The following is a 20,059-nucleotide window of genomic DNA, read 5'->3' as shown; positions in this document are numbered from 1 at the left end:
GTCAACATTATAATAACATGGCATTGAATCTAGCAACGTTGTTTGAAGACCTGCTGTGCTGATTTTAGGAATATTTGGTCTACGACATCACGAACACTGTTGAATGCTTGGATCCACACCAGTCCTTTGCGGGCTCCAATAGATGCATGATGGCAGCTGTGTAAGTTGAATCCCCACCACATAGAGATGGGGGGCGGGGAACACAGTGCAAGGGCAACCCACAAGGATTTCTGTGGGTTTCACCCGTGAGTTGATGAGGAATTGATGAAGGCACCTGAACTGATGGGTGACATTGATAAAGGTGCCTGAGAAAGTAGGCTGGGACCAGACTGTAAAGCGCCTTGTTTGGGGATTTTCCTAAACGCTAGGGCTCACCATTGAGGAGGAATAACCGGATCTGAGCTCACAGAGAGTCTGTGCCGACACTACCGTTCTGGGCAATTAGAAGGGGCCTGAGATGGTGCTGATACCAGGTTTCTACTGCAGGGGAGGAAAACTAATCGACCCTCCCGAGTTCTTAACTGAGACCCCTGTAATACAAGTTTCACAAGAGAAAAACCAATAGAAGTTTATTAACATGTAACCTCTTGGGGGATAACCTGGGAAAAATGAGTAACTCAAAGAGGTGGCTTAGAATTCAGGCGTAAATACCATCTTCATAGAGAAAAAGGTGTGGGGATACAGACCCCTTGGGGGAGAGTAGATGGTTTTTGGGAGGGATAAATGGGCCCTTAGAAGGACAGATGGGAGTATAATAGGCTGTGACAAAGTCTGTCTGGGTGTGGTGTCCAGTTCTAGTCTCCTTTCCTGCGATGTCAGTCTGCCTTGACTGATAAAACTTCTGGGGAGGAGATCAAAGACAATTGAGTCCCCTTTAGGGGACCTGTCTTTAGATGTATGGGAAGTTCAGGGAAAGCCTCTCCGCATTTGCTGGTTTTCAAGCACCTACAGCTCAAAACAATGAACATGCCAAAGTAGCATATTTAAGGGAGGTGTGTGTCCTAAACTCCTACACTCATATGGTATTGGGGTAGCATATTCTGCTACCTTTCGGTATCTATTACACTAGTGCACAGGAAGGAAGTGAAGAAAACAAAACAAGAAGAGGCAACAGGGTGGAGAAAGATATATAACAAGGAGGTAACTGATAGCACTAGGAAACTGACTGGGTGTTGAGGATGAAGAAAAGCAACAGCCTAGGGTGGCAGCGGGGCTGCTGGCAAAAGTAACACTGTGCATCCAGCTAAGACAGAGAATCATGGGTGGGAATCATGAATTCAGTTTGGACACTTTCAGAGTGAGGTTAGAGGGAGCCTCAAATACTGAGCTATTATAGGTGTCGGGTAGGAAGTTGACCCTGTGGCTGAAATTCTGGAGTGATGTCAGAATTCCAGGTAGACATTTGGGTGTCATCAGCATATACATGGGTGGCTGCAGAAACCATGGATATACCTAGTAGATTTCTCTGCTCAAACTGATTTATACAATTTTGGATGAGAGATGTGCAAAGTGAACTTCATATTGAGCACTGGTTATTTGGCAGAGTGCTCAACAGTTACATGTTTGTGGACTGACTGGATGGATGTATGGATGGATGGGTGGATGATTGAATGAATGAAGAATTCATAAAAATCTATAGATATTCTCTTTTACTTTATCTCATGCTTTGTTTCCGTATTAGCTCTGGAAAGAAAAAAATATATGACTACCTCCAAGAAGCCAAAAGACAACACTTGGATATCTCTCCAAATCAATGAGCCTTTCATTTTTTTAAAGCCAACTAATTTCAGAGCCTCTGATGTGTCATGCAGTATTCCCATCAGGTCGTGGTGCCCCAGCAGGGACTGACCAAGTGCCACCTTTGCAGCCAACATAGATGGAGATGACCAGCTGAGTGATAGGCCAGGTACCGTTTGGCAAGCAAACATGTTATTGCAAACATGACTTTTCTTACATAAATGAGTCTTTACATTCCTTGACAGAGACCAGATGTTTTTAAAAGAAAGAGACATAGAGTACCAGATATTGTCACGTGACACCCATGTCTGATATAGATGGTGTATTTCAGTCCCAGCGGCTGTAGACTACACCAAGCCTCTAAATGATCAATCACACCACCATCGGGACGCACAGGGCACACTGGAAACAAGTTTCCTATTACCACTGATGGATGATTTTTACCTGTCCAGGGAAAGGTATTTCTGACCCTTTATGAGTCATTGAGGAAATTCTTCAAATGCACAGTTGTGGCCCAGAATGGCTCAAATATTTTTGCACCTTACTATAGATACCAAATGATTTGGGCAATGCCAAGTAAATTACAAATCCATATTGTAGCTCAGAAATGCCATTAGGACTCAGACTCATTATCTGCTGAGACTTTTTTTTTGCTTTCCATTTATTACCCTCCTTTGAGTGACATGAGTAGAGCAGAGACCTCAGTTCATTCGACCTTGACACATTTTCCATGTCTACATTTTTGCCATAAATTTGGAGACAGAGACAGAAATTGCAAATGCAGGTATTAAAATCCCCTTGTGCTCCATTTGTCAAGATGAGCAGATTGTAAACTGCCTCTTGCAGATAAGATATGTACCAAGCTAATAACTCCAAACCACAGACTTACTCATTGGTGTGGCGTTTCTCTCCAGAAGTTTCTGAAATTGCTTCTGCGTCATGGCATATCCCAGAGCTGTTTGGGTTTAGTCAGACAGTTAGAGGGACTATCTGGCCAACAAAGTTGGGGTCTTCTTCCAATGAGAGAGAAACAACAAATTTTCCTGTTTATATTGTTGCATCAGTCTTTACAAATCATGCATTTGAAATGCTCAGTTTGGGCTTTTTGGAGGAAAGCAAGAAGAGATTTGTAGTCACTGAAATTGTTTTAGAGCCTTATAGGAACATTGATGACAAAAAAATCCAAATAATTTTTATTGTCATTCAAACTTCTGGCTCTTCTATAGAAAAATAATCTGTGTATTTTCACTTTAAGTCTCTGGCAGGGCCCTATCTTCTTATTTCCCCGATCAGAAGCAATTTCCTTTGGTTCTTGTTTTCACTTTTAACAGTTCAAGGGTCATTTATTAATATTTTCATTATAAAAATATCTAAATATTGCAAATAACACTGGCGTGCCCTTCAGTTAGTGTGTCAAATTCTGATATTCTCTCCCACCCCGTCTACCCTGCTCAAAAGCATTGTTAATAGTTTTGTGTGTATTTTTCCAGATCTTCTTCAATTGGGGGAGTGTGCATGCATGCCTGGGTGTGCATGAAGTATATTTGTGTGTGTGCATATGTCATTTTAGGTAAATATACTATAAGTACCATACTATAGCTTTCTATTTACAATGATACATCTTGGGCTCTATTAGCACAGAGATTTCATCTTACTCCACAACAAATTGATTTCTCTCTCCCTCCCTTCCCCCACCTCTGTCTCTCTCTCCCCCTTTTTAAAAAAACTCATGCTCTACACAGGTAGTAGAGGGTTAAAGATTTTCAGGAAGGGTAGTGAAACACAAATGGGCTTCCCTGGCACCATGTAGGGGGGTGGGAGGAGGAAATGAAGCTATTTTAGGAGCAGCGAAGGCACCTGTGAGACAAGGGCACCCGTGAGAGGACGAGGAGAGGGGGTGCTGGGTTGGTGATGACCAGGAAGCCGCTTGGTGTGAGTGTCTGTGAAGCGGTGGAGAGGCCTGCGGTGAGCACAGCCCACGGGCCCCATAACCTCGCATGGCTTCATCCTGTGTCTCTCTCGTCCCAGCTTGTTCTTAGTTTCATGGCAACAACCATGGCCGACGACCAAATCTTTCAGCTATAAATCCACCTCACGGCATAAACATACAAGTGTTCAGATGTCTCCAAAAATAACATGACACACTCCTCTTTCATTAGAAGACTCTGTATAAATGTTTAAAATGCTAGTTAATCAGGTCACATGGATCCTGGGTTTGAATCCTGGCTCTGTTTTACTAATTGTGTAACATTAGGTGAGTTATATAATTTCTCTGAGTCTCAATGTTTTCCTTGTAATAATATCTACCAGAGCAGGTAATTACGGAAATGAAATGGAATAAAACATATAAATCATTCAGTGTAGTGCCCAGCACATGGTAAATACGTACTAATTATTTTTATTTAAGTTTTTTGGATGGATTGTTTTCTGGTGAGATAAACGGAGAAAGGAGAATATAAATTATAGAGAAAGAGAAGAGAAAGGAGGACTTCACAAGCAGACCCTGGAAGAGAGGCACTTAATGACTGTCAGAAAAAAAAATCCCGAGAGAGAAAAAGGATGAAGATGGCAGGGATTCAAAGGCAGAGGCTGAGCTTTGCTTTCTGCCAAGGTTTCATCCATCTGGCCTTGGCTTCTACGCTGGTTTTCCCCTCCAAGTGGCAGCTCCGGAAGCCTAGTGCTGCAACGCAGGTCAGGGTGACACGGCGTCTCTGAGTCACCCTGAACTTCTGTGCTCTGGGCAGGCATGCAAGAAACGTCCATGTTCTGCTTCTGCAGTACGGCGTTCCTGGGAGACTAAGAGCAGAGAGGGGCCTGTCAAGTGAGTCGGCAGTGACCGCCGGTAGACCTAATCCTGTTTCTTTTTGGCTGACAGCTCATGCAGAGAAAAACACTCTAGGATCCAGACAAGGTAAATGTAGCTGAAGTCCCAACACAAAATCCCAACCTTGCATAGTCAGCCTGTCCTCACAGCCTACGAGGATTGGAGATGCCAGAGATACCAGAAACACAATCAATACCTTTCTCACTGCTGGGCTGTAGTAATGTAATCACTGCTGAGAACAAAGTGCTCCAAGGGTGGGATAAGTCAGATTAGTTTTTGGACCTAAGCAAAGACACGCAAAATAAATAAAGACACGCAAAATAAATAAATAAAAAGAACAGCGTGATGTCTTTCCCCAGTTTTGTTTATTAGCAGATATTGAATGGAGCATCTGTTACAGATGAACATATAGAAAAGGAACATATAAACCCGAATAAATAATGAAATGTCTAGGAAAATGAAATGAATGGTTAACAAAGGTTTCTTTTTTTCCCCTTTTGTCTGAATCCACTCCTACGGCTTTTCCCATTCTAATCAACTACAAAAACTGGGCAAAATTACAGTTCTCAGAGGAGTTTCCGGGATGATTCCTTCTGATGTGCCTTTACAAACACAAGAATTTGAGAACCAAGTTGGAGCTGGATCTGAATATAAAAATGTAGGGCACGCCTGAGAAGAAGATCAAAGGGCAATTTTTACATTACAGAAATGACCTTAACCCTGAAGAATAATTGCTTTTATAAAATTAAATAGAGGTTGAAGTCATGTAGTATGATCCACCCCCTCTCCTCCGCACGCATACATGTACATGCACATAAAATGTGTACACATATATATTTTTTTAGGGGAAGAGAGAAATATGTTTATTTCACGTTTTTGCTAAATGACTTCCCTAAGACACGTTGCATTTTGGACTTCTGGGATGACTGGCGTTGGAATCTGCCTGCTTTTGTTGCTAACTGAAGCGGGTGTGGCTGCTCGCCTGGAAGGTGGCTTTCCAGACAGTGTGCGAGCACCTGGGGCAGCTGACTGCCACAAGGACAGAAACACTCTCATTTCTGGGTTCCGGTATTTACCCAGTAGTCAGCACTTTCCTTTAGGCTGCCCGAGGCCAGGGCTCCTTTCATTGCTTGTGAAGGCAGCTGAGGTCCCTGGTTCCTGAGTTGGGATAAGGGACACAGCTCAGTCCTGCCACTGCCTCCAGCTACTCACACCCTGCATTTAACCGAGCACTTCAAGTGCAGCCCAGTGTGAGACCCAGAGAAAAGAGAGACGCCTGTTCTCAGGAGGGGAGGCTGTTTAAGACTGGACCCCTGCTTTCAGATTTGGGCCTCGATCTTGCCCTTTAGTGGCGTGCATATCAATACCCCCAAGGAATTTGGACGCATTTTTGCTTTGAGTTTAAAATAGGCTTTTGATGCTTTTTATTTAATAAGGCGCAGGCACAGAAGTGCATTCATTATTTAAACTGGAACTTATTTTGCACTTGATGGAAGAAAAATCTGGCACTCTTATTCAGGGTAATGGCACAGAGTGAAATGAACCCAATTTATGTACAGGGTTATTGAAGGAATAGAAAGCTTTCAAAGTAAGCCTGCTAAATCATTCCTTCAGTAACTGACAGACATTTTGCCCAGATCGGGATCCTGTGCTTTGCCAGCTTTTAAAGCAAAGCAAAGGAGCAATCATTTAAAGTGATGGTGAAAAAACAGCACTGAAAGAGAGAAATCCTGGAGGGTGGATATAGAGTGACTGAGTATTCTCTTTTAAATAATGTAGTTCACACACCATGAAGCTGGGCTCTGGGAATCATTTCTCAGTTCATACTTTACCTGGCAACTTTCAGTATTCGATTAAAACACATGAAAATGCAACATAAATGATGTCACCCACTTTAAAAAGAATAGTTATCTCATTTTTCTATAGGTTTCTATTTTATTTTATGATTAAATTTTTGGTATGCTCTGAATGGGCGCAGTTAGAGTTAAAGTCTAATTCTGGAACTCTAGCTTCTTTGAGATGATTTGTTTCTTTGGCATTTCCAGTGAATGTCTATAAATCTATCTGATGCTAAAAAAATCTGATGTGAAGAAATTGTGTAAGTCCTTTCCTCTCTGCTCCCCACATAAAATGTCTACAATTTCTGAAGAGGTAGAACAACATTTTCATCAGTTAATCGTCTTCTAGATTTAATTAACAGGAACATTTCAGGCAATCAAAAAGCAAGTAAACAAAATCTTTAACTGATTCCTTGAATAGTGTTTTTCCAGATTGTAAATAAATTGTTTTGATGTTTTCTATCTGGCCGTTTCAGGATGCACACCAGTGAAAGACACAACACAGACAAAGAGGTGCCTGTGTGGAACAAAGACGGTCTACTCTATCAGGGCAATAAAAGCAAACGCAAAGTGGGGGGGGGGGGGGTTCCCACACGTGGGAAAGTACAGGCTTTATTTGTCCTGAAGAGAACCCCTGGGCAAGACATCCTGCCACAGCCTGTAAGGGCAAGGGTGTCTGAGAGAGACACACGATAGAGCACCCCACCCAGGACAAGCACGGGCCTTCAGGAGGAGAAGTGCCCAAGGGCAATGCCTCTCCTGGCTGCAGGCTCCTCCGTGCCGCCCTTCCCGGGTCAATACACCAGTCAGTCGGCCCGCACACCAGCATCTTCTGCCACTTCGCAGCAAGGATGATATTTGCTCCGGGCGAGAATGATCTGTGTGTTCATAAAACAGCCCGACTCAGCCACAGTAGATTTAAAAATGCAGTCCTAGGAGTCTACCGTGTTGAAATCCCTTTGATTTTCTATTTGAACACTTCCAAGGTTTGTAATTGTGCTATCATGTATTTATGGTCATAAGAAGTCAATTTTAAACTAAATCCTCTACAGTACCCTTTTTCATATATATTTTCATACTGTATACAAAGTTTGGGGTAAAAGAGTTCAGAAAGGGTGGGAAAATATAATAAGTTCAAGAGTAAGACATTTTTAAAACCATAAATGTTTTTATGGTTTTAAATTTTTTAAGGTTTAGAAAATTTATTAGTATTTTAATGCAGTTTAAGAATTATTATAAACCCTCTTTCAGAATACTTGTCTTTATTGGAGTTAGATCATATTCCTCTATTGTGAGCATATAGTAGGAGCTCAATAAATGCTTGTTTCAAGAAGGAATGGCTCTAAAGAGATACTTATGTTCCCCTTTAACTATTATAGCTAAATCTATAAGTAGTGTTATCTTTGTCCATGACATTTATGTAACAAAACTAAGCTCAGTATAGGAGTTGACTTAAAGAAATACTTTAAGAATAGGAAATTTAAAGGTGGAAATTTAAAGGATTGAAAAAAAAGTCTAAGACTTGTCCACAAATCTCCAAGTATATAGCATGCTTGACCAGCGAAATGGCAGTGATTATTTGTGAATGAATTTCAGATTAAAGAAAACCATCAACACAAAGCTGTGTACATTTAAATTAACACCAAGAAAACACAATTATCTGTAAAATAACCATATACACTAAGAGAAGTGATATTCTCTTTAAACTTGCATTCTCAATACTGTCTGTGCAAAATTGCTTGTAGTGTCCTCAGATGGGTGTCTGTGGCCAGATGCGTGGAAGACAACACCTTCAACGATACACACAGCAAAGCAACGTGGCCCGCTGTTCCCTCTAACTGGGTGGGGTCTGGCCAGCTCCCGGCCGTGCTTCTGAACAACTGGTCTGGATGTGTGAAACCTGCAGAACAGGCAGCAGCAGCTGGAAGGCATCCTGGATGTAGGTCGTGCTATTGCAGCCCTGAGAGGGGACAGAAATGTGGTTCAAGGGGTGTTTTCATAGTTCAGCTCAGACAAATCTTCCAGTTTGACAATGTTCCCTCTCATCAAGCCCCACAATATTTTATAGCATTTTTCTTGTAACATTGGTGGCTTAAAGCAAATGTAAACACATCCCTTGGGATGCAGAGTGTTTAGCTCTTAATGATCCATACTAACAGAGAGAAGAATTCACTTAAAATGAGGCAAGCCATTTCCATAACCTTTGAGGGCACATCAGTGTGTTTATTCATGACCCAATATGTCTAGTCTTCACTATCCCCTTCCTGGATAGCTATTCTCACTGTCTTGAAATAACACAAAGCACAGTGTGAAGAGGGCTCTGGTTCGCCCTAACTCACAGATGAATGAGTGAGAACGGTCTGCATAAAGTGAACTGGAAATACTGTGTATTATGTGTGGCAAACCCTGAACCCTAGCGTCCTCCCGTGAGCGTTGGTACCTCCACTTGGTTCAGGTGTTTGATGTTGCTGGGCAGGTCCTGGGGTGCTCTGACACACAGCAGCGTTAGAGGGAGAGGCCATGCAAAGTTTCAGGCAACTAAAACATGAGGCAGTTCCACTGGGAGAGTGAATAAGTACTTGACTTTGTATTCTCCATGACTGACGCAGTAAATTAATCTGCTGATGCCTCTGGGTGGCCAGGGGAGGGAGAGACTTCCTTGTTCCACATTCTGCCTCTGATTGCTGGGGTTGCCTCTTAACTGTGTCTGTTCCCCACAATCTGCCCCCACACGCCTTGTCCTTTCTGGTTGACTCCATTCTACATGCGGCTCTGTCCTATACAGTAACACCTGGTGCCACCACCTTGTTACTTTTTTTGGTAGTAACTTGGTAGTTTCCCTTAACAGTAAAGCATGGCTCCTTAAAATGTTGCTATGTATATAATAGGTAGCCCTCTCTTACCTGAAGTTTTGTCATTTCCAAATTTTGCAATGGACACCTACTTCCAACTGCAACAACCTACTGTATCTGCATGGCCCGTGTTTAAACTTAACTTGTTTTTCCTTCATGGCATCAGCTGGGTGCCCTGTGGCTACAGATGGGTGTGCTTTGTATTTTATAGCCCCTAATGGAAGGCCCTTCCCCCACCAACCACAGGTAGAACGCTGTGCCTTCTGACTCGAGAATGTCCCTGAGCCTTTCTTACATCACTGTTTCCCGCACAGACATCGAGGGGTCAGGGCAGCCTCCTTTCTGTCTATGCCACAGAGTCCTGGTGTGTGGAGAGGCCACGGAGCGAGTGGTTACAGAGGACTGTGCCTCTGGTCACCTAGCAGGCAGAGGGTCAGCAGTCTACTTGTCATTCTGCCAGTCTGAAGCTTAGAGCCCGCTAAATAAACCAAAGATTATTGTGAGGGAAGGGAAGTGCCCACTTTTAAGAAAATCACAGTGTCAAATCTGGTGTCAAACTTGGCAACAGAAATCTGCTTCTGCCGGAGAAAACAGCGACAGGAATAGCATGCAAGCTTTGCGTTTCTCTTTATCATCAGGAATTCTTGGGAATTACATATTGTTGCTTCACAGGAGTGTTTACAGCTGGTTGAGCTCCACAGATGTACTCAAAAAAAGACTGCTGATGATATGATTTAGAATCGTAGTAACACTCGCTGCCTGGGGAAAAAGTGTATCTGTAATATTTGCTTTGATTCAGAAGCACTTTCTCCCTGGGCCCACTTACCTCTAACAATACACTATCGATCATGGGGTTAAGGACCTCAGCCTTCTTGTCGCTCTGCAGAATCAAAAGGGTGAAATGGACAGATTAGGTGCTCATACTGCACGGCTCGCCGCATGCAACGGCACACACCCACTCTGCGGAGGGATCTCTTGGACAGAAAGGAGAGAAGTGGAAGGGTACTCTAGACCAGGCTTCGTATTGCTGCTTCCCCTCATTTACTTTTGACAAAAATCCTAGGGGGTGGGTAGGTAGGTACCATGACAACCCTAATTTAAAGATGAAAAAAGAGCAATCGGGAAGGTTGAGTAACTTGTTTAAGGTCACAAAGCTAGAAATTTAAACTCAGACTCTTTGACTAAGGAAGACATGCAGCTGGTCTGGGCGCGGGTGAGGGCAGTGAGGCCGAGTGGTAGCAGTGCAGGGCTGGCGCCCGTCTTTGTTTAACATCGTTCGGCATTCATTTTGATTTTTAAAAGTATTGCATTAAAATATTTCTCCAGAGAAAACTGTACTTGAACAATGATTAAAATAAAATTAAAAAAAAATTTCTCCAGATGACTTAAGTTGTTTCTTTGTCTTCTGGGGGAAGCCCTCTTAAACTCTGCAGGTGAGCTAAGTACTTTAATTACCTACATTAGTTCCAGCCCTGTTCATTAGTCTCCCACCCCCCACCCCCGCCCTTCTTCATGTAAATGCAAAACATGGACATCTGGTTATAGGGTGTGTCTTCCAAATCAGCAGCAAAATGAAAACAACCTTAATATAACTTGCAAACTGGTCTGCAGATTCCAGTTTTCAAAATGTAAAAACATGTAAAGCCCAGAATACAGAGCCTGATATAAAGTAGGTATTCAAAAATGAGAGCTAGCATTAGTATCACCGTTATTATCTCCACTATTGGTCCATCCATCAGCAGTCTTCTCTACCTAAAGCGTTCGATCTATTCTTAGACATTAATAATTAAAGGGACTGGGAAGAGAGAGGGCAATCTTAGTAGATGGTTTTCCTTACTGCACCCAGAAGACTTTATGGGAAACAAAAGTACAAGATGTAAATGAAATACATCTTCCCAGAACAGCCCCCTCTTACAGACATTACTCTACTGGGGAAACCAAAATGAAATTTTGGTGAGAAAAAAATCTTTAAACGCCCAGTCACTTTAGTAAGTAACCAGAAAATCCATTATGGTTTTTGCTTTCATGTTTACTTATCAATAAACCTCTAAAATATAATAAAAATGAGGGCAGTAAAATGACACTGGTTTTCAGAATCAATGAGATGTACAGGCAATTTCAATAGAGTCTGGAGAGCAATATACACTCATTAACTTCAAGTTATGAATAATGGCTGTTGTGGAGTACAGAAACAACGACTGGATGTGAACGATTCATCACAGTGCAAGATGAGGAGGACTGTTGGGGCGAGAGGCAGTGCAGTGAGCTCTATTTAGACTTAGCTTTTCCTTTCTCCAAAATAGCAACTTGTGTGCATCTGATTTTGTGCATGCAAACATCTGTACACATGTGTGCATACACGGTTCACCCTTGAACAACATGGGGGTAGGGGACCTGAGCTCCCACACAGTGGGATAACTTTTGAGGCCCCCAAATCTTAACTACTAATAGCCTACTGTCGACAGAAAACCTTGCAGATTACGTAAATAGTCAATTAACACATATTTTGTATGGAATATGTATTATATACTGTATTCTTACAACAGAGTAAGCCAGAGAAAAGAAAATTTCATTAAGAAAGTCATAAGGAAGATACATTTACAGTATTTCTTAAAAAAAAACCCCACATATAAGTGGATCCTGAGCAGTTCAAACCTATGTTGTTCAAGGGTCACACATGCACACACACACACAGACACACACAAGTTCAAGTACCACGCCTGTCTGCTGAGCTTTGCTACTCAAATTGTAGACTGTGGGTCAGAAACATTGTTATCATGCGGGAGCTTGTTGGAAATGCAGAATCTCCATCCTCATGCCAGACCTACTGAATCAGAATCTGCATTTTAACAAGATCCCCAGGTGATTTGCTTGCACATTCAGGTGTAAGAAGCTCTGTGCTGGAGCTAGCATATGTGAAGAGGAATGGAGAGCAATACTGTGCATATTCCTGGGAGCTGCTCAGAAACCCACCAACATCGCAGAAGCCTGAGATGGCAGTGTCAGGGCTAGACCCAGTCAGATGAAAGCCTGAGCCTCCTGCCTGTCCTTGGAGACGGTGCTCTGTGCCTAGTTTCAGCAAACGTCCTGGCAGAGCTTCAGTTTTGTGGAGCTATCAAAGGAGGCCCTGGCTCCTCCACTTTTGTCAGAAGCCCCTTGGAGACCCATCTCCTTTAAAAAGGTGGAAAAAGAATCAGTATTACAATCTTACCCCAACAGTGGTTAAGGAATTTGTAAACTTCTTTGATAAGGAGGCTACTTCATTGCACATTGCAGTAGTTAATCTGAAATTTAAGAAAAAAAAGTGGTTTGGGGATTTTCAATAAAGTAAAATAATGTTACCATACAAGACAATTACTGACATTAATGCCGTATTCCACTTAAAAGAATGGCACACAAATTTGAAGATGCTTTGTAGGAACGTTTGTCTTAATAACCTTTCATGATTCACAAGCACAGTTTAATCTAATCCTGGTTTTCTTTGCATGCTTGATTGAAGAATAATTATCTAATGCAGCCTACCTCCTTTTAGAATCAAAACCTCATGAAGAATACCTACCAGTCTTGAGCTCCACACTAAAGGGATTAAGATTCTTGCCAAGTCGCTTTTCTCCAGCTTTTTTATCATTTTCAAATAATAATGGACATTGATGGAGGCACTATGTTAGGTACTTTTATATAAATAATCACATTGAATCCTCATAGTGACCTTATGGGTAACATTATCATTCCCATTTTACAGATGAAGAAAATGACCCTCGAGGATGTGAAGGACTAATAACTTGCATAGGGCATGCAGTAGGAAGTGACAGAGCTGGTTTTCAGACTCAGGTGTCTCTTGACACCTGGATTGTTTTTATTAATGCTTGAAGAGAAAGATCCTATAGAATATGTTTTTAAGATATATCAAAATTCCAAGCTTATTCCAGCCATTCCACTTCCAAGACTTTACCCCAAGAAAATAATGCAAGATGGACACAAATATTTCACTAAAGCAATGTGTTACATTAAAGATGGTGACAAAAACAGAAAACAACCTAATTACCTAACAATGTGGGTACTGTTTGATTTTCAAAAATAATATATATATGACTCTTATGAATGGTGATTAAAGTGTGATTAGAAAAATAATAACTCAAAGTTAAGAAAAGATCTAGTGCAGCAAGTAGAAGTAAGCTCTGTTTGGAGAAATAGGGGTCCTTGTCTAAGCTAGGTATTCAGGTTTACTGAATATTTATCTGGCCATCTATCCATCCATCCATCCACCCATCCCTCCACCAAAACTTCTCTGCAGAAAGGGTCAGGAGTAAAGCTAGGAGGTGGCCCAGAGCCATTCTGCCTATGTGCTTAGGCGTGTGGGTGGAGAGGCACTTGCACAGACAAAAGTAAGGTCTGAATACTGTTCGCTGTGCAGCTGGGTAAGGATGGGACAGGGACTGCGAAGCAGAAGGAAGCTAAGAGCCGGGCCCTGCTCTCCATACACACGGTGGAACGTCAGCACTCCCCTTCCAAGTCAGCACGGCAAGTCTGAAACAGCACCTAGGTGTTTTCATCAGTATTTTAAACTTTTCCAATTTTGCCTTTTCCTCTTCCTTTTACATACTGAAGCAGGCAATATTCTTTCCTAGGCATATTAAGGATAGGAATGTGTCACTCTTACAACATCTTTGACTTTCACGTGTTTAGATGTAGACTAGGTGACACGTACTGACAAATGAGGAGAAATGCAACTCATACTGACTTTTTGGAAGGTCCTCCCACTAAAAATTTGTTCCCCAGCCTATAATGCCAAGTGAAGTAATAAGCAAAGACTAGTTAGCTACTAAAGTAAATGAGTGAGTTGAGATGTGTGTGGATGTACCCAAGTATTTTTAGGAGGCTTTTATTTTTGGCTCCTGTGTCTGTGTCACAATGAGACGATGTTCGGGCCTGTGCTAATTTTCTACACCACGACACACAGCCATGTGTATAAAAGTTAATGGCTTATTTTTCCACTCCATGCCAGTTATTTTAACAAACTCCATACCAACTATTTTCATGTATATAAAGTTACATACATACACTTTTATTTCGCTAGATAAACTAATAATAACTTCTATGTATTGGAGAATGTAACATGTGACAACACATGTCCACATGCATGCAGTGTGCAGTGAACCGGCTCACTTTAGCCACCACCATCGACAGGATTCAGGGCATTCAGAACTGGTAGAAGTCCCTGGGCACAGTGGGGGTGTGTCTGCATATTGTTGTGAAGCTTGCTGGGAAGTCACATTAAGGTTTCCTTTCAGTATCTGCGTGGCATGTTGAAAATGTGATTCCCCTCCAAGGTCTGTACTTCCAAGACTTGGGTCTATTAAAATAAACACTTACTGAGCTCTGAATGCCTTCCCTTAAATCTCTTTATAAATAATTCCTGAAGTGTCTAGCTAGCTGTTGTTATTCTTGTTAACATTGTTCATTTCTTAAGACAGTCCTTGTTCCTTAATGTGACCATGAACACTGGAACTATCTGACTTGAAATCTGAATCTTTAGTAGCCTGTGTGTGTGTGTGTGTGTGTGTGTGTATTCAAATGGCATATACATGCAAAATTGAAAAAATAAGAATTTAAAATAACATTTACTTTATCAGAACGTTTGCTTGGTCCTGAGCTGGTTTTTCCTCTTCTTGCCCATGAAGAATCAATTCTGCTACTTTGTGAAGCTGCTCGATACAGCGTGCTGTGACTTCTGCCAGACTTTCAATGGACAGCATGTATACTTCCTGGAGTGGGCAAGTGCGAGTAAGAAAATTATTCACTGAGCAGATGCTTAAAAAACCCCTGTGATATTAAAAATATATATAATTCTTTAAGAAAAACAAATATGACCTGACAAGTTTACCCAAAGATTCATAGGCGTGTCTAAGACTCTTCCAAGTGGAAGTGAGCGAGCCTTAGTCACAGCTCCGTCCCTGGTCCCCAGAGCAATGCTGCGCACGCAGCGGGCAGGTGCTCCAGAAGGTGTGTGAGCGGCAGTTGAAGGAAATGGGCCTCAAGGGGCGTTTTTCTCAACATGGACTAATTTTAAAAATTGGTCCCTCTAAAATTAATATCCAGTGTGAGAGGAAGTTGTTGCAAACTCATTTTTGAACACAGGCAGGATATAAATTATGCACGTGTATATTTATTAAACTAAAGAATAACAACTACAGCGATAAAATTTTTTTTGGAAAAAAGTCTTCAATTAGCTCATTAATTATGAGGCATAAAGACATTTTACGGTTTCAAATTTGCATACAAGATGAAATTTCACCCTCAAGGTAAATCAACTATATTCTTAAAGATCTGTTTTTTCCCCTATTTTAAATTATAATTGTAGAGCCATGGAGAAAAGCTACCATAGCTATGCTAAGTCACGAATTATCATGGCATGGAGACATTTTAGTGTTTACTGTACTAATACTCATATTTCTATAATAAAAATGAAATGGCTTTTCCTCACTTGAAATTAGGCTGCGAATAACATTAATATGATATTGCTGCTCTTCAGGTGGACGATCTAAAATAAACGTACCTCCACTGTTTTAGTTCTCCTTTCCTCCTTTCTGTCGTCCTCGGGGTTTTCAGGTTTCTCTTCCTTCTCTTCCTCCTCGGTTTTCTCCTCCCCCCTGTCGGCCACACCCACTGGCACCACGGTCTGATCCTCTTCCACCCAGTCATGGGCCTTCTTCATGGCCTGCGAGGGCGCCCGGCCAAAGCAAGACAGTTACCATGTGAATGTGGAGACTCAGAAATTCCAGTCTCCAGACCACGACCAAGTTGCCCTACACCGTCAGGGCTGGTTCTCTGTGTATTTAAAGAATGGTGGGGCAACTCAGTAAGCTCCTTCCAAACACCTTGCTTTTGGATGAACATAAAGGAGGAAAAGGGGATGGAACAGAAAGTCTGGAGAGAAATATACAAGCCTAAAGGATTTGAAAAAAAAACCACACTCTAAAATGATACTCAGAGAAGAAAAAAATGACGGTCACCTTGAAACAGTGATAGTATATTTTTCACTGTTCATGACCAACTGTAAAAGAATCACAGCACTTTTTTAAATGTATAGGTTAGAGATTTAGCCAGGGCATTACTAAAGCAAATTTCCTCATCCACCATGTCTCATGAAGCCCTCAGTGTTTCATGAGCCCAATAATACATCACGCCGGGAAGATGAGAGATGGCTCTAATCTTCTCTCGCCGTGCTGGGTCTTCCGACCTCACCGGGGAACGGAGGGGGGAGAGGAGGGCTGTTGGAATGACTAGGTGCTGCTCTGGGACTGGTTTAATTTCACAGGAGTGCCTGAAAAATCATGTCTAAATCGGACAAGCGTAAACCACCCTTCCTATCTGCTTCTCCCTGCATTTAGAAAGGAAGCTTTTATCACCCCGGTTTAAGCTGTTTGCTTAAGTGAAAGTTGTATCTGAATTTATGCTAAACTTCTCATCTGAAAGCTCACACGTCAAACGTTTACTATGTCAGAGTGCCGAAGGGCCAGTTACTGGTGCGGAGATTTGGGGAGCCGGAACGCAGCAACGCTGCCCCTGGTGCGTCCTCACGGAGCCACCGAGGTTTACCTGACCACTGTAAGTAAAGCGGGGAGCCCATACACGCTCCCCGAGCGCTGGCAGGTGCCGCTCGGAGATGAACGAGGCAATTTCCCACTGTGTTCAGGTCCCTGACCTGCCAGGATCAGTGACCTCTGTCAGAGATAAAGAAATGACTCTTCCTCCCTCCTCGCTGCCTCACTCTGCCCTCTCCTCACCCACCTTGGTAAGTGAGGGCCAGCTCCTGCTGGCCAAAGAGAAGAAAGGGAAAACCAAAAGAGAGGGAATAGGACAAATGACACAGTTTTAAGTAATGAGTGGTCAGTGCCCTCCTTAAGAAACTCCGAGGCAAGACCTTGCACTGACTGGCAAAGCCTGCTGTGGAACAGTTAGGGGAACCGAGATGCCCACAGCTGGGATGTGCTGAACCGTGGTGCAGCCCCAGCATGCCAGGTGGGAGAGGGCTGACCTGGCTGGCGTGCTTCTTCCCTTCTGCTGAATTCTGGCCTGTTGCTTTAGCAGGGGAGGGAGCTGGGATTTGAAAAAGCCCCTTGGTGCTTCTTCTCCCCGCTATGCCAGAGATAACCACTGCTCTGAGATAACATTCTATTTTGAGGAGAAGTGACTTGTTCAAGGTCATAAGGTAATTACTACTGAAGTTGCAACTAAAACACAGGTCTCCTGACAGTCTAGCCTGTTCTCTGCCATCACACTTCATTATGCAGCCTCCTTGGATCTTAATTACTGACCCCAGACTTCCCTCCACCCATGTGCCATTTGGGGTTTTTCCATTTCAGGTGGGTCTCCGGAATTTTCTAACTCAGACCTTCCCCTAAGAGGCAAAAACCCCCACGCTGACGGTGCTGACCTTATTGAGTTTGTCAGGCGTGGCCGCAACATGTAATTCAAAGAGAAGCTCTGTAAGCATGCTAGCAAATTCTCCTCCCTTTTCTTCTGAGCCTAGAAACAGAAAATGACAGAAGTAAGAAGCATGATTAATTTTTCATCTTTCAGAATGTGGCAGCTCCCCCAGCCTACAGCCTGCCCTCCAGCTGCCAGGCAGAGATGAGTTTCACCCACTCGCGACACTGCAGAGAGGCAGCAGGCTGCTGCCGGGTCCGGGGGGCTGCTGGGTGCAAGGGCTGCGGCTCATAGTTCTGGCTGGGGCACCCCGAGCTGCTCAGGAGGCAACATGAGGAGAGGGAGGGACATACCTGCCTTATTTGCAGCAATAGGTGGTCAGCAGCTATTCAGAATGACTGAGTGAACAAATGAATACCCTTTCTAAGGCCTGAGTGACCTGGGACAACACTGTATTTATGACTTAGAGTCTTGTAATGCCCAGCATTGCAACCCGGATGCCACCCGGGGCGCCCTTTCCTGTCCACAGAGTCACCGTGCAGAGGAAGCCGAATTAGCCTCAATGCAGGAAGTGGCATCTGGACTGAGCCTTCAAGAATGAGAAGGCATGAGTTACACACACAAAGGAGAGTTGGGGGTGAGTGGGAGGGAGAGAAGTTGGGGCGGGGGAGAAAGAGAGAGAGATTTCATCAAAAGCTGAGAGTCTCTCTCCGATGGACAGAGGTCTTACTCTCATCCTCTCTAGGTTGGCAAAGTCAGAGGGACAGGGGCACATCTGAGCATCGACAAGGTCTTGTTCCCAAACTGCCTGGTCCTTCTCATTCTGTGGGAGGCAGGGTCACCGGGTGGAAAGAGCCTGCACCTGGGCGTTGCAGGATGGGTTCCACCCCGGCTCCAGGATTTAATGGGTCTGTGACATCGGGCCAGTTCATGGGGCTTCTTAGCTTCCAAACTTTCCTCTGCACGTGTAGGGTAATAAAAGCCACCCCTCTCCTCTCTAGCAGTGTTGCAAGGACCAAATAATATAACAAATGCAGAAGTATTTTGTAGACACTGAAGTTTTATGTAACTATATTGTTAAGTGCTACAAAGATACAACATTAGGAGATTAAAAATATTTAAGAATAATCAACACTACGTTAGGAATTAAATACTTTGTACAGCCCCAACTTTTAAGGGTCCATTCATTCTATAAAACAGGAAAACACACCAATAGCTTCTGCCAAATATTTTAGAAAAAAATCAGAGAGAAATGGAAGTAGATAAAAACAGATGATAAAAAATGTTGCAACAAAGAATACCTATTACTACAACTCTTAGTCTATGTATAAGGTGAGAAAACCTTCTCAAAGGCAATAGAACTAGGAAATAGCCTTTAAAAATCTCTTTACAACAGTGGTAAACCAAATGAGAGACCCATGGCCGTGTGGTAAAATTACACTCTGCTGGAAAGACAAACATGTAAATCATTAGCTAACGTTATTAACTGCCAGGGAGACTGATACTCAATTTGTCTAAAAATGACAGTTTATTATATTTTTGGAGACCATCGAATAAATTATTCAGGTGTTAGGAAGCTTTTAGGAATGCAAGTGCTGACAAGAAAAACATTGATGGCAACGTTCTAGTTTTCTAGTTTCTTCCCGAGTGGAGTGTTGAGTGCCGCTCCCAGACTGTCTGCTTGCACCACGGATACGTTGTAACGCTCCATCATAACTTGATTGATTAATGGCTACCCCGTTATGCTTTTCTCCCGGTTCTTTGAGCATTCAAATACCATTTCTTTATTAAATTAATTAAAATTATTAGTGGTTTGATCATCTGGAGATGCCCTTGGGGAAAATGGATATGGTACGGGAGATTACGGAGTTCTGTTGCTTAAGGAGAGACAGATCTACCATTTCTTACACATGCTATTTAGGACTTTAATTTATTTTTGCCACATTAAAAAGAAATCTCAGTTTACTGAAGCTCTACACAGAGACTGGGACACACCGTGTTCTCTCTGACAGGGTTGGATCAAGGTTCCTTCCCCAGAAGCAGCGCTGGCCGGGGCAGCAACGCTGCCTTAACCTGCACCAGCAGCAAGCTCTCCTTGACATTATGGGGAATTTGGGATCCCCCTTTTATCCTTTCTGAGTGAATCCCTAATAGGACCCTGGTCTACCTCAGGCATCCAGGAACTGAAGAGAAATAGCCTGGCTCTTTGTGGTGCCTGTTAATCTGGAAGATAGGCATCTATACTATTTCATCCTGAGTCCAGAGTACTGGCTCCATGACCTTTAACAGCTAGCCTCAGAGTTTCTTCATTATTAACACAGAGACAAGGCTGTCGTCCTTTGCGACTTTGGAGAAACATACAAATGCTCAAAAACATA

At 42.7% G+C, this 20,059-nt stretch overlaps 1 protein-coding gene across 3 annotated transcripts in view; it reads right to left on the bottom strand.

The window, feature by feature from the left end:
• Window positions 1-4,910: 4,910 nt before the first annotated feature.
• Window positions 4,911-20,059, bottom strand: part of FAM114A1 (family with sequence similarity 114 member A1) — a 58,824-nt gene continuing 43,675 nt past the window's right edge. For all 3 annotated transcript variants that reach the window (XM_028507981.2, XM_036019840.1, XM_036019841.1), the window contains 6 exons: window positions 17,689-17,780; window positions 15,808-15,969; window positions 14,877-15,016; window positions 12,463-12,535; window positions 10,078-10,131; window positions 4,911-8,359 (listed from right to left, as the gene is read on the bottom strand). In XM_028507981.2, the coding sequence (XP_028363782.1) occupies window positions 8,234-8,359; window positions 10,078-10,131; window positions 12,463-12,535; window positions 14,877-15,016; window positions 15,808-15,969; window positions 17,689-17,780 (647 nt within the window). In that variant the 3' untranslated portion in view covers window positions 4,911-8,233. The remainder of the gene's footprint in view (window positions 8,360-10,077; window positions 10,132-12,462; window positions 12,536-14,876; window positions 15,017-15,807; window positions 15,970-17,688; window positions 17,781-20,059) is intronic.

Source organism: Phyllostomus discolor, chromosome 1 (assembly GCF_004126475.2).
Source record: "Phyllostomus discolor isolate MPI-MPIP mPhyDis1 chromosome 1, mPhyDis1.pri.v3, whole genome shotgun sequence".
NCBI classification, from domain to species: domain Eukaryota; kingdom Metazoa; phylum Chordata; class Mammalia; order Chiroptera; family Phyllostomidae; genus Phyllostomus; species Phyllostomus discolor.
This window is presented reverse-complemented; position numbering and strand designations above follow the sequence as displayed.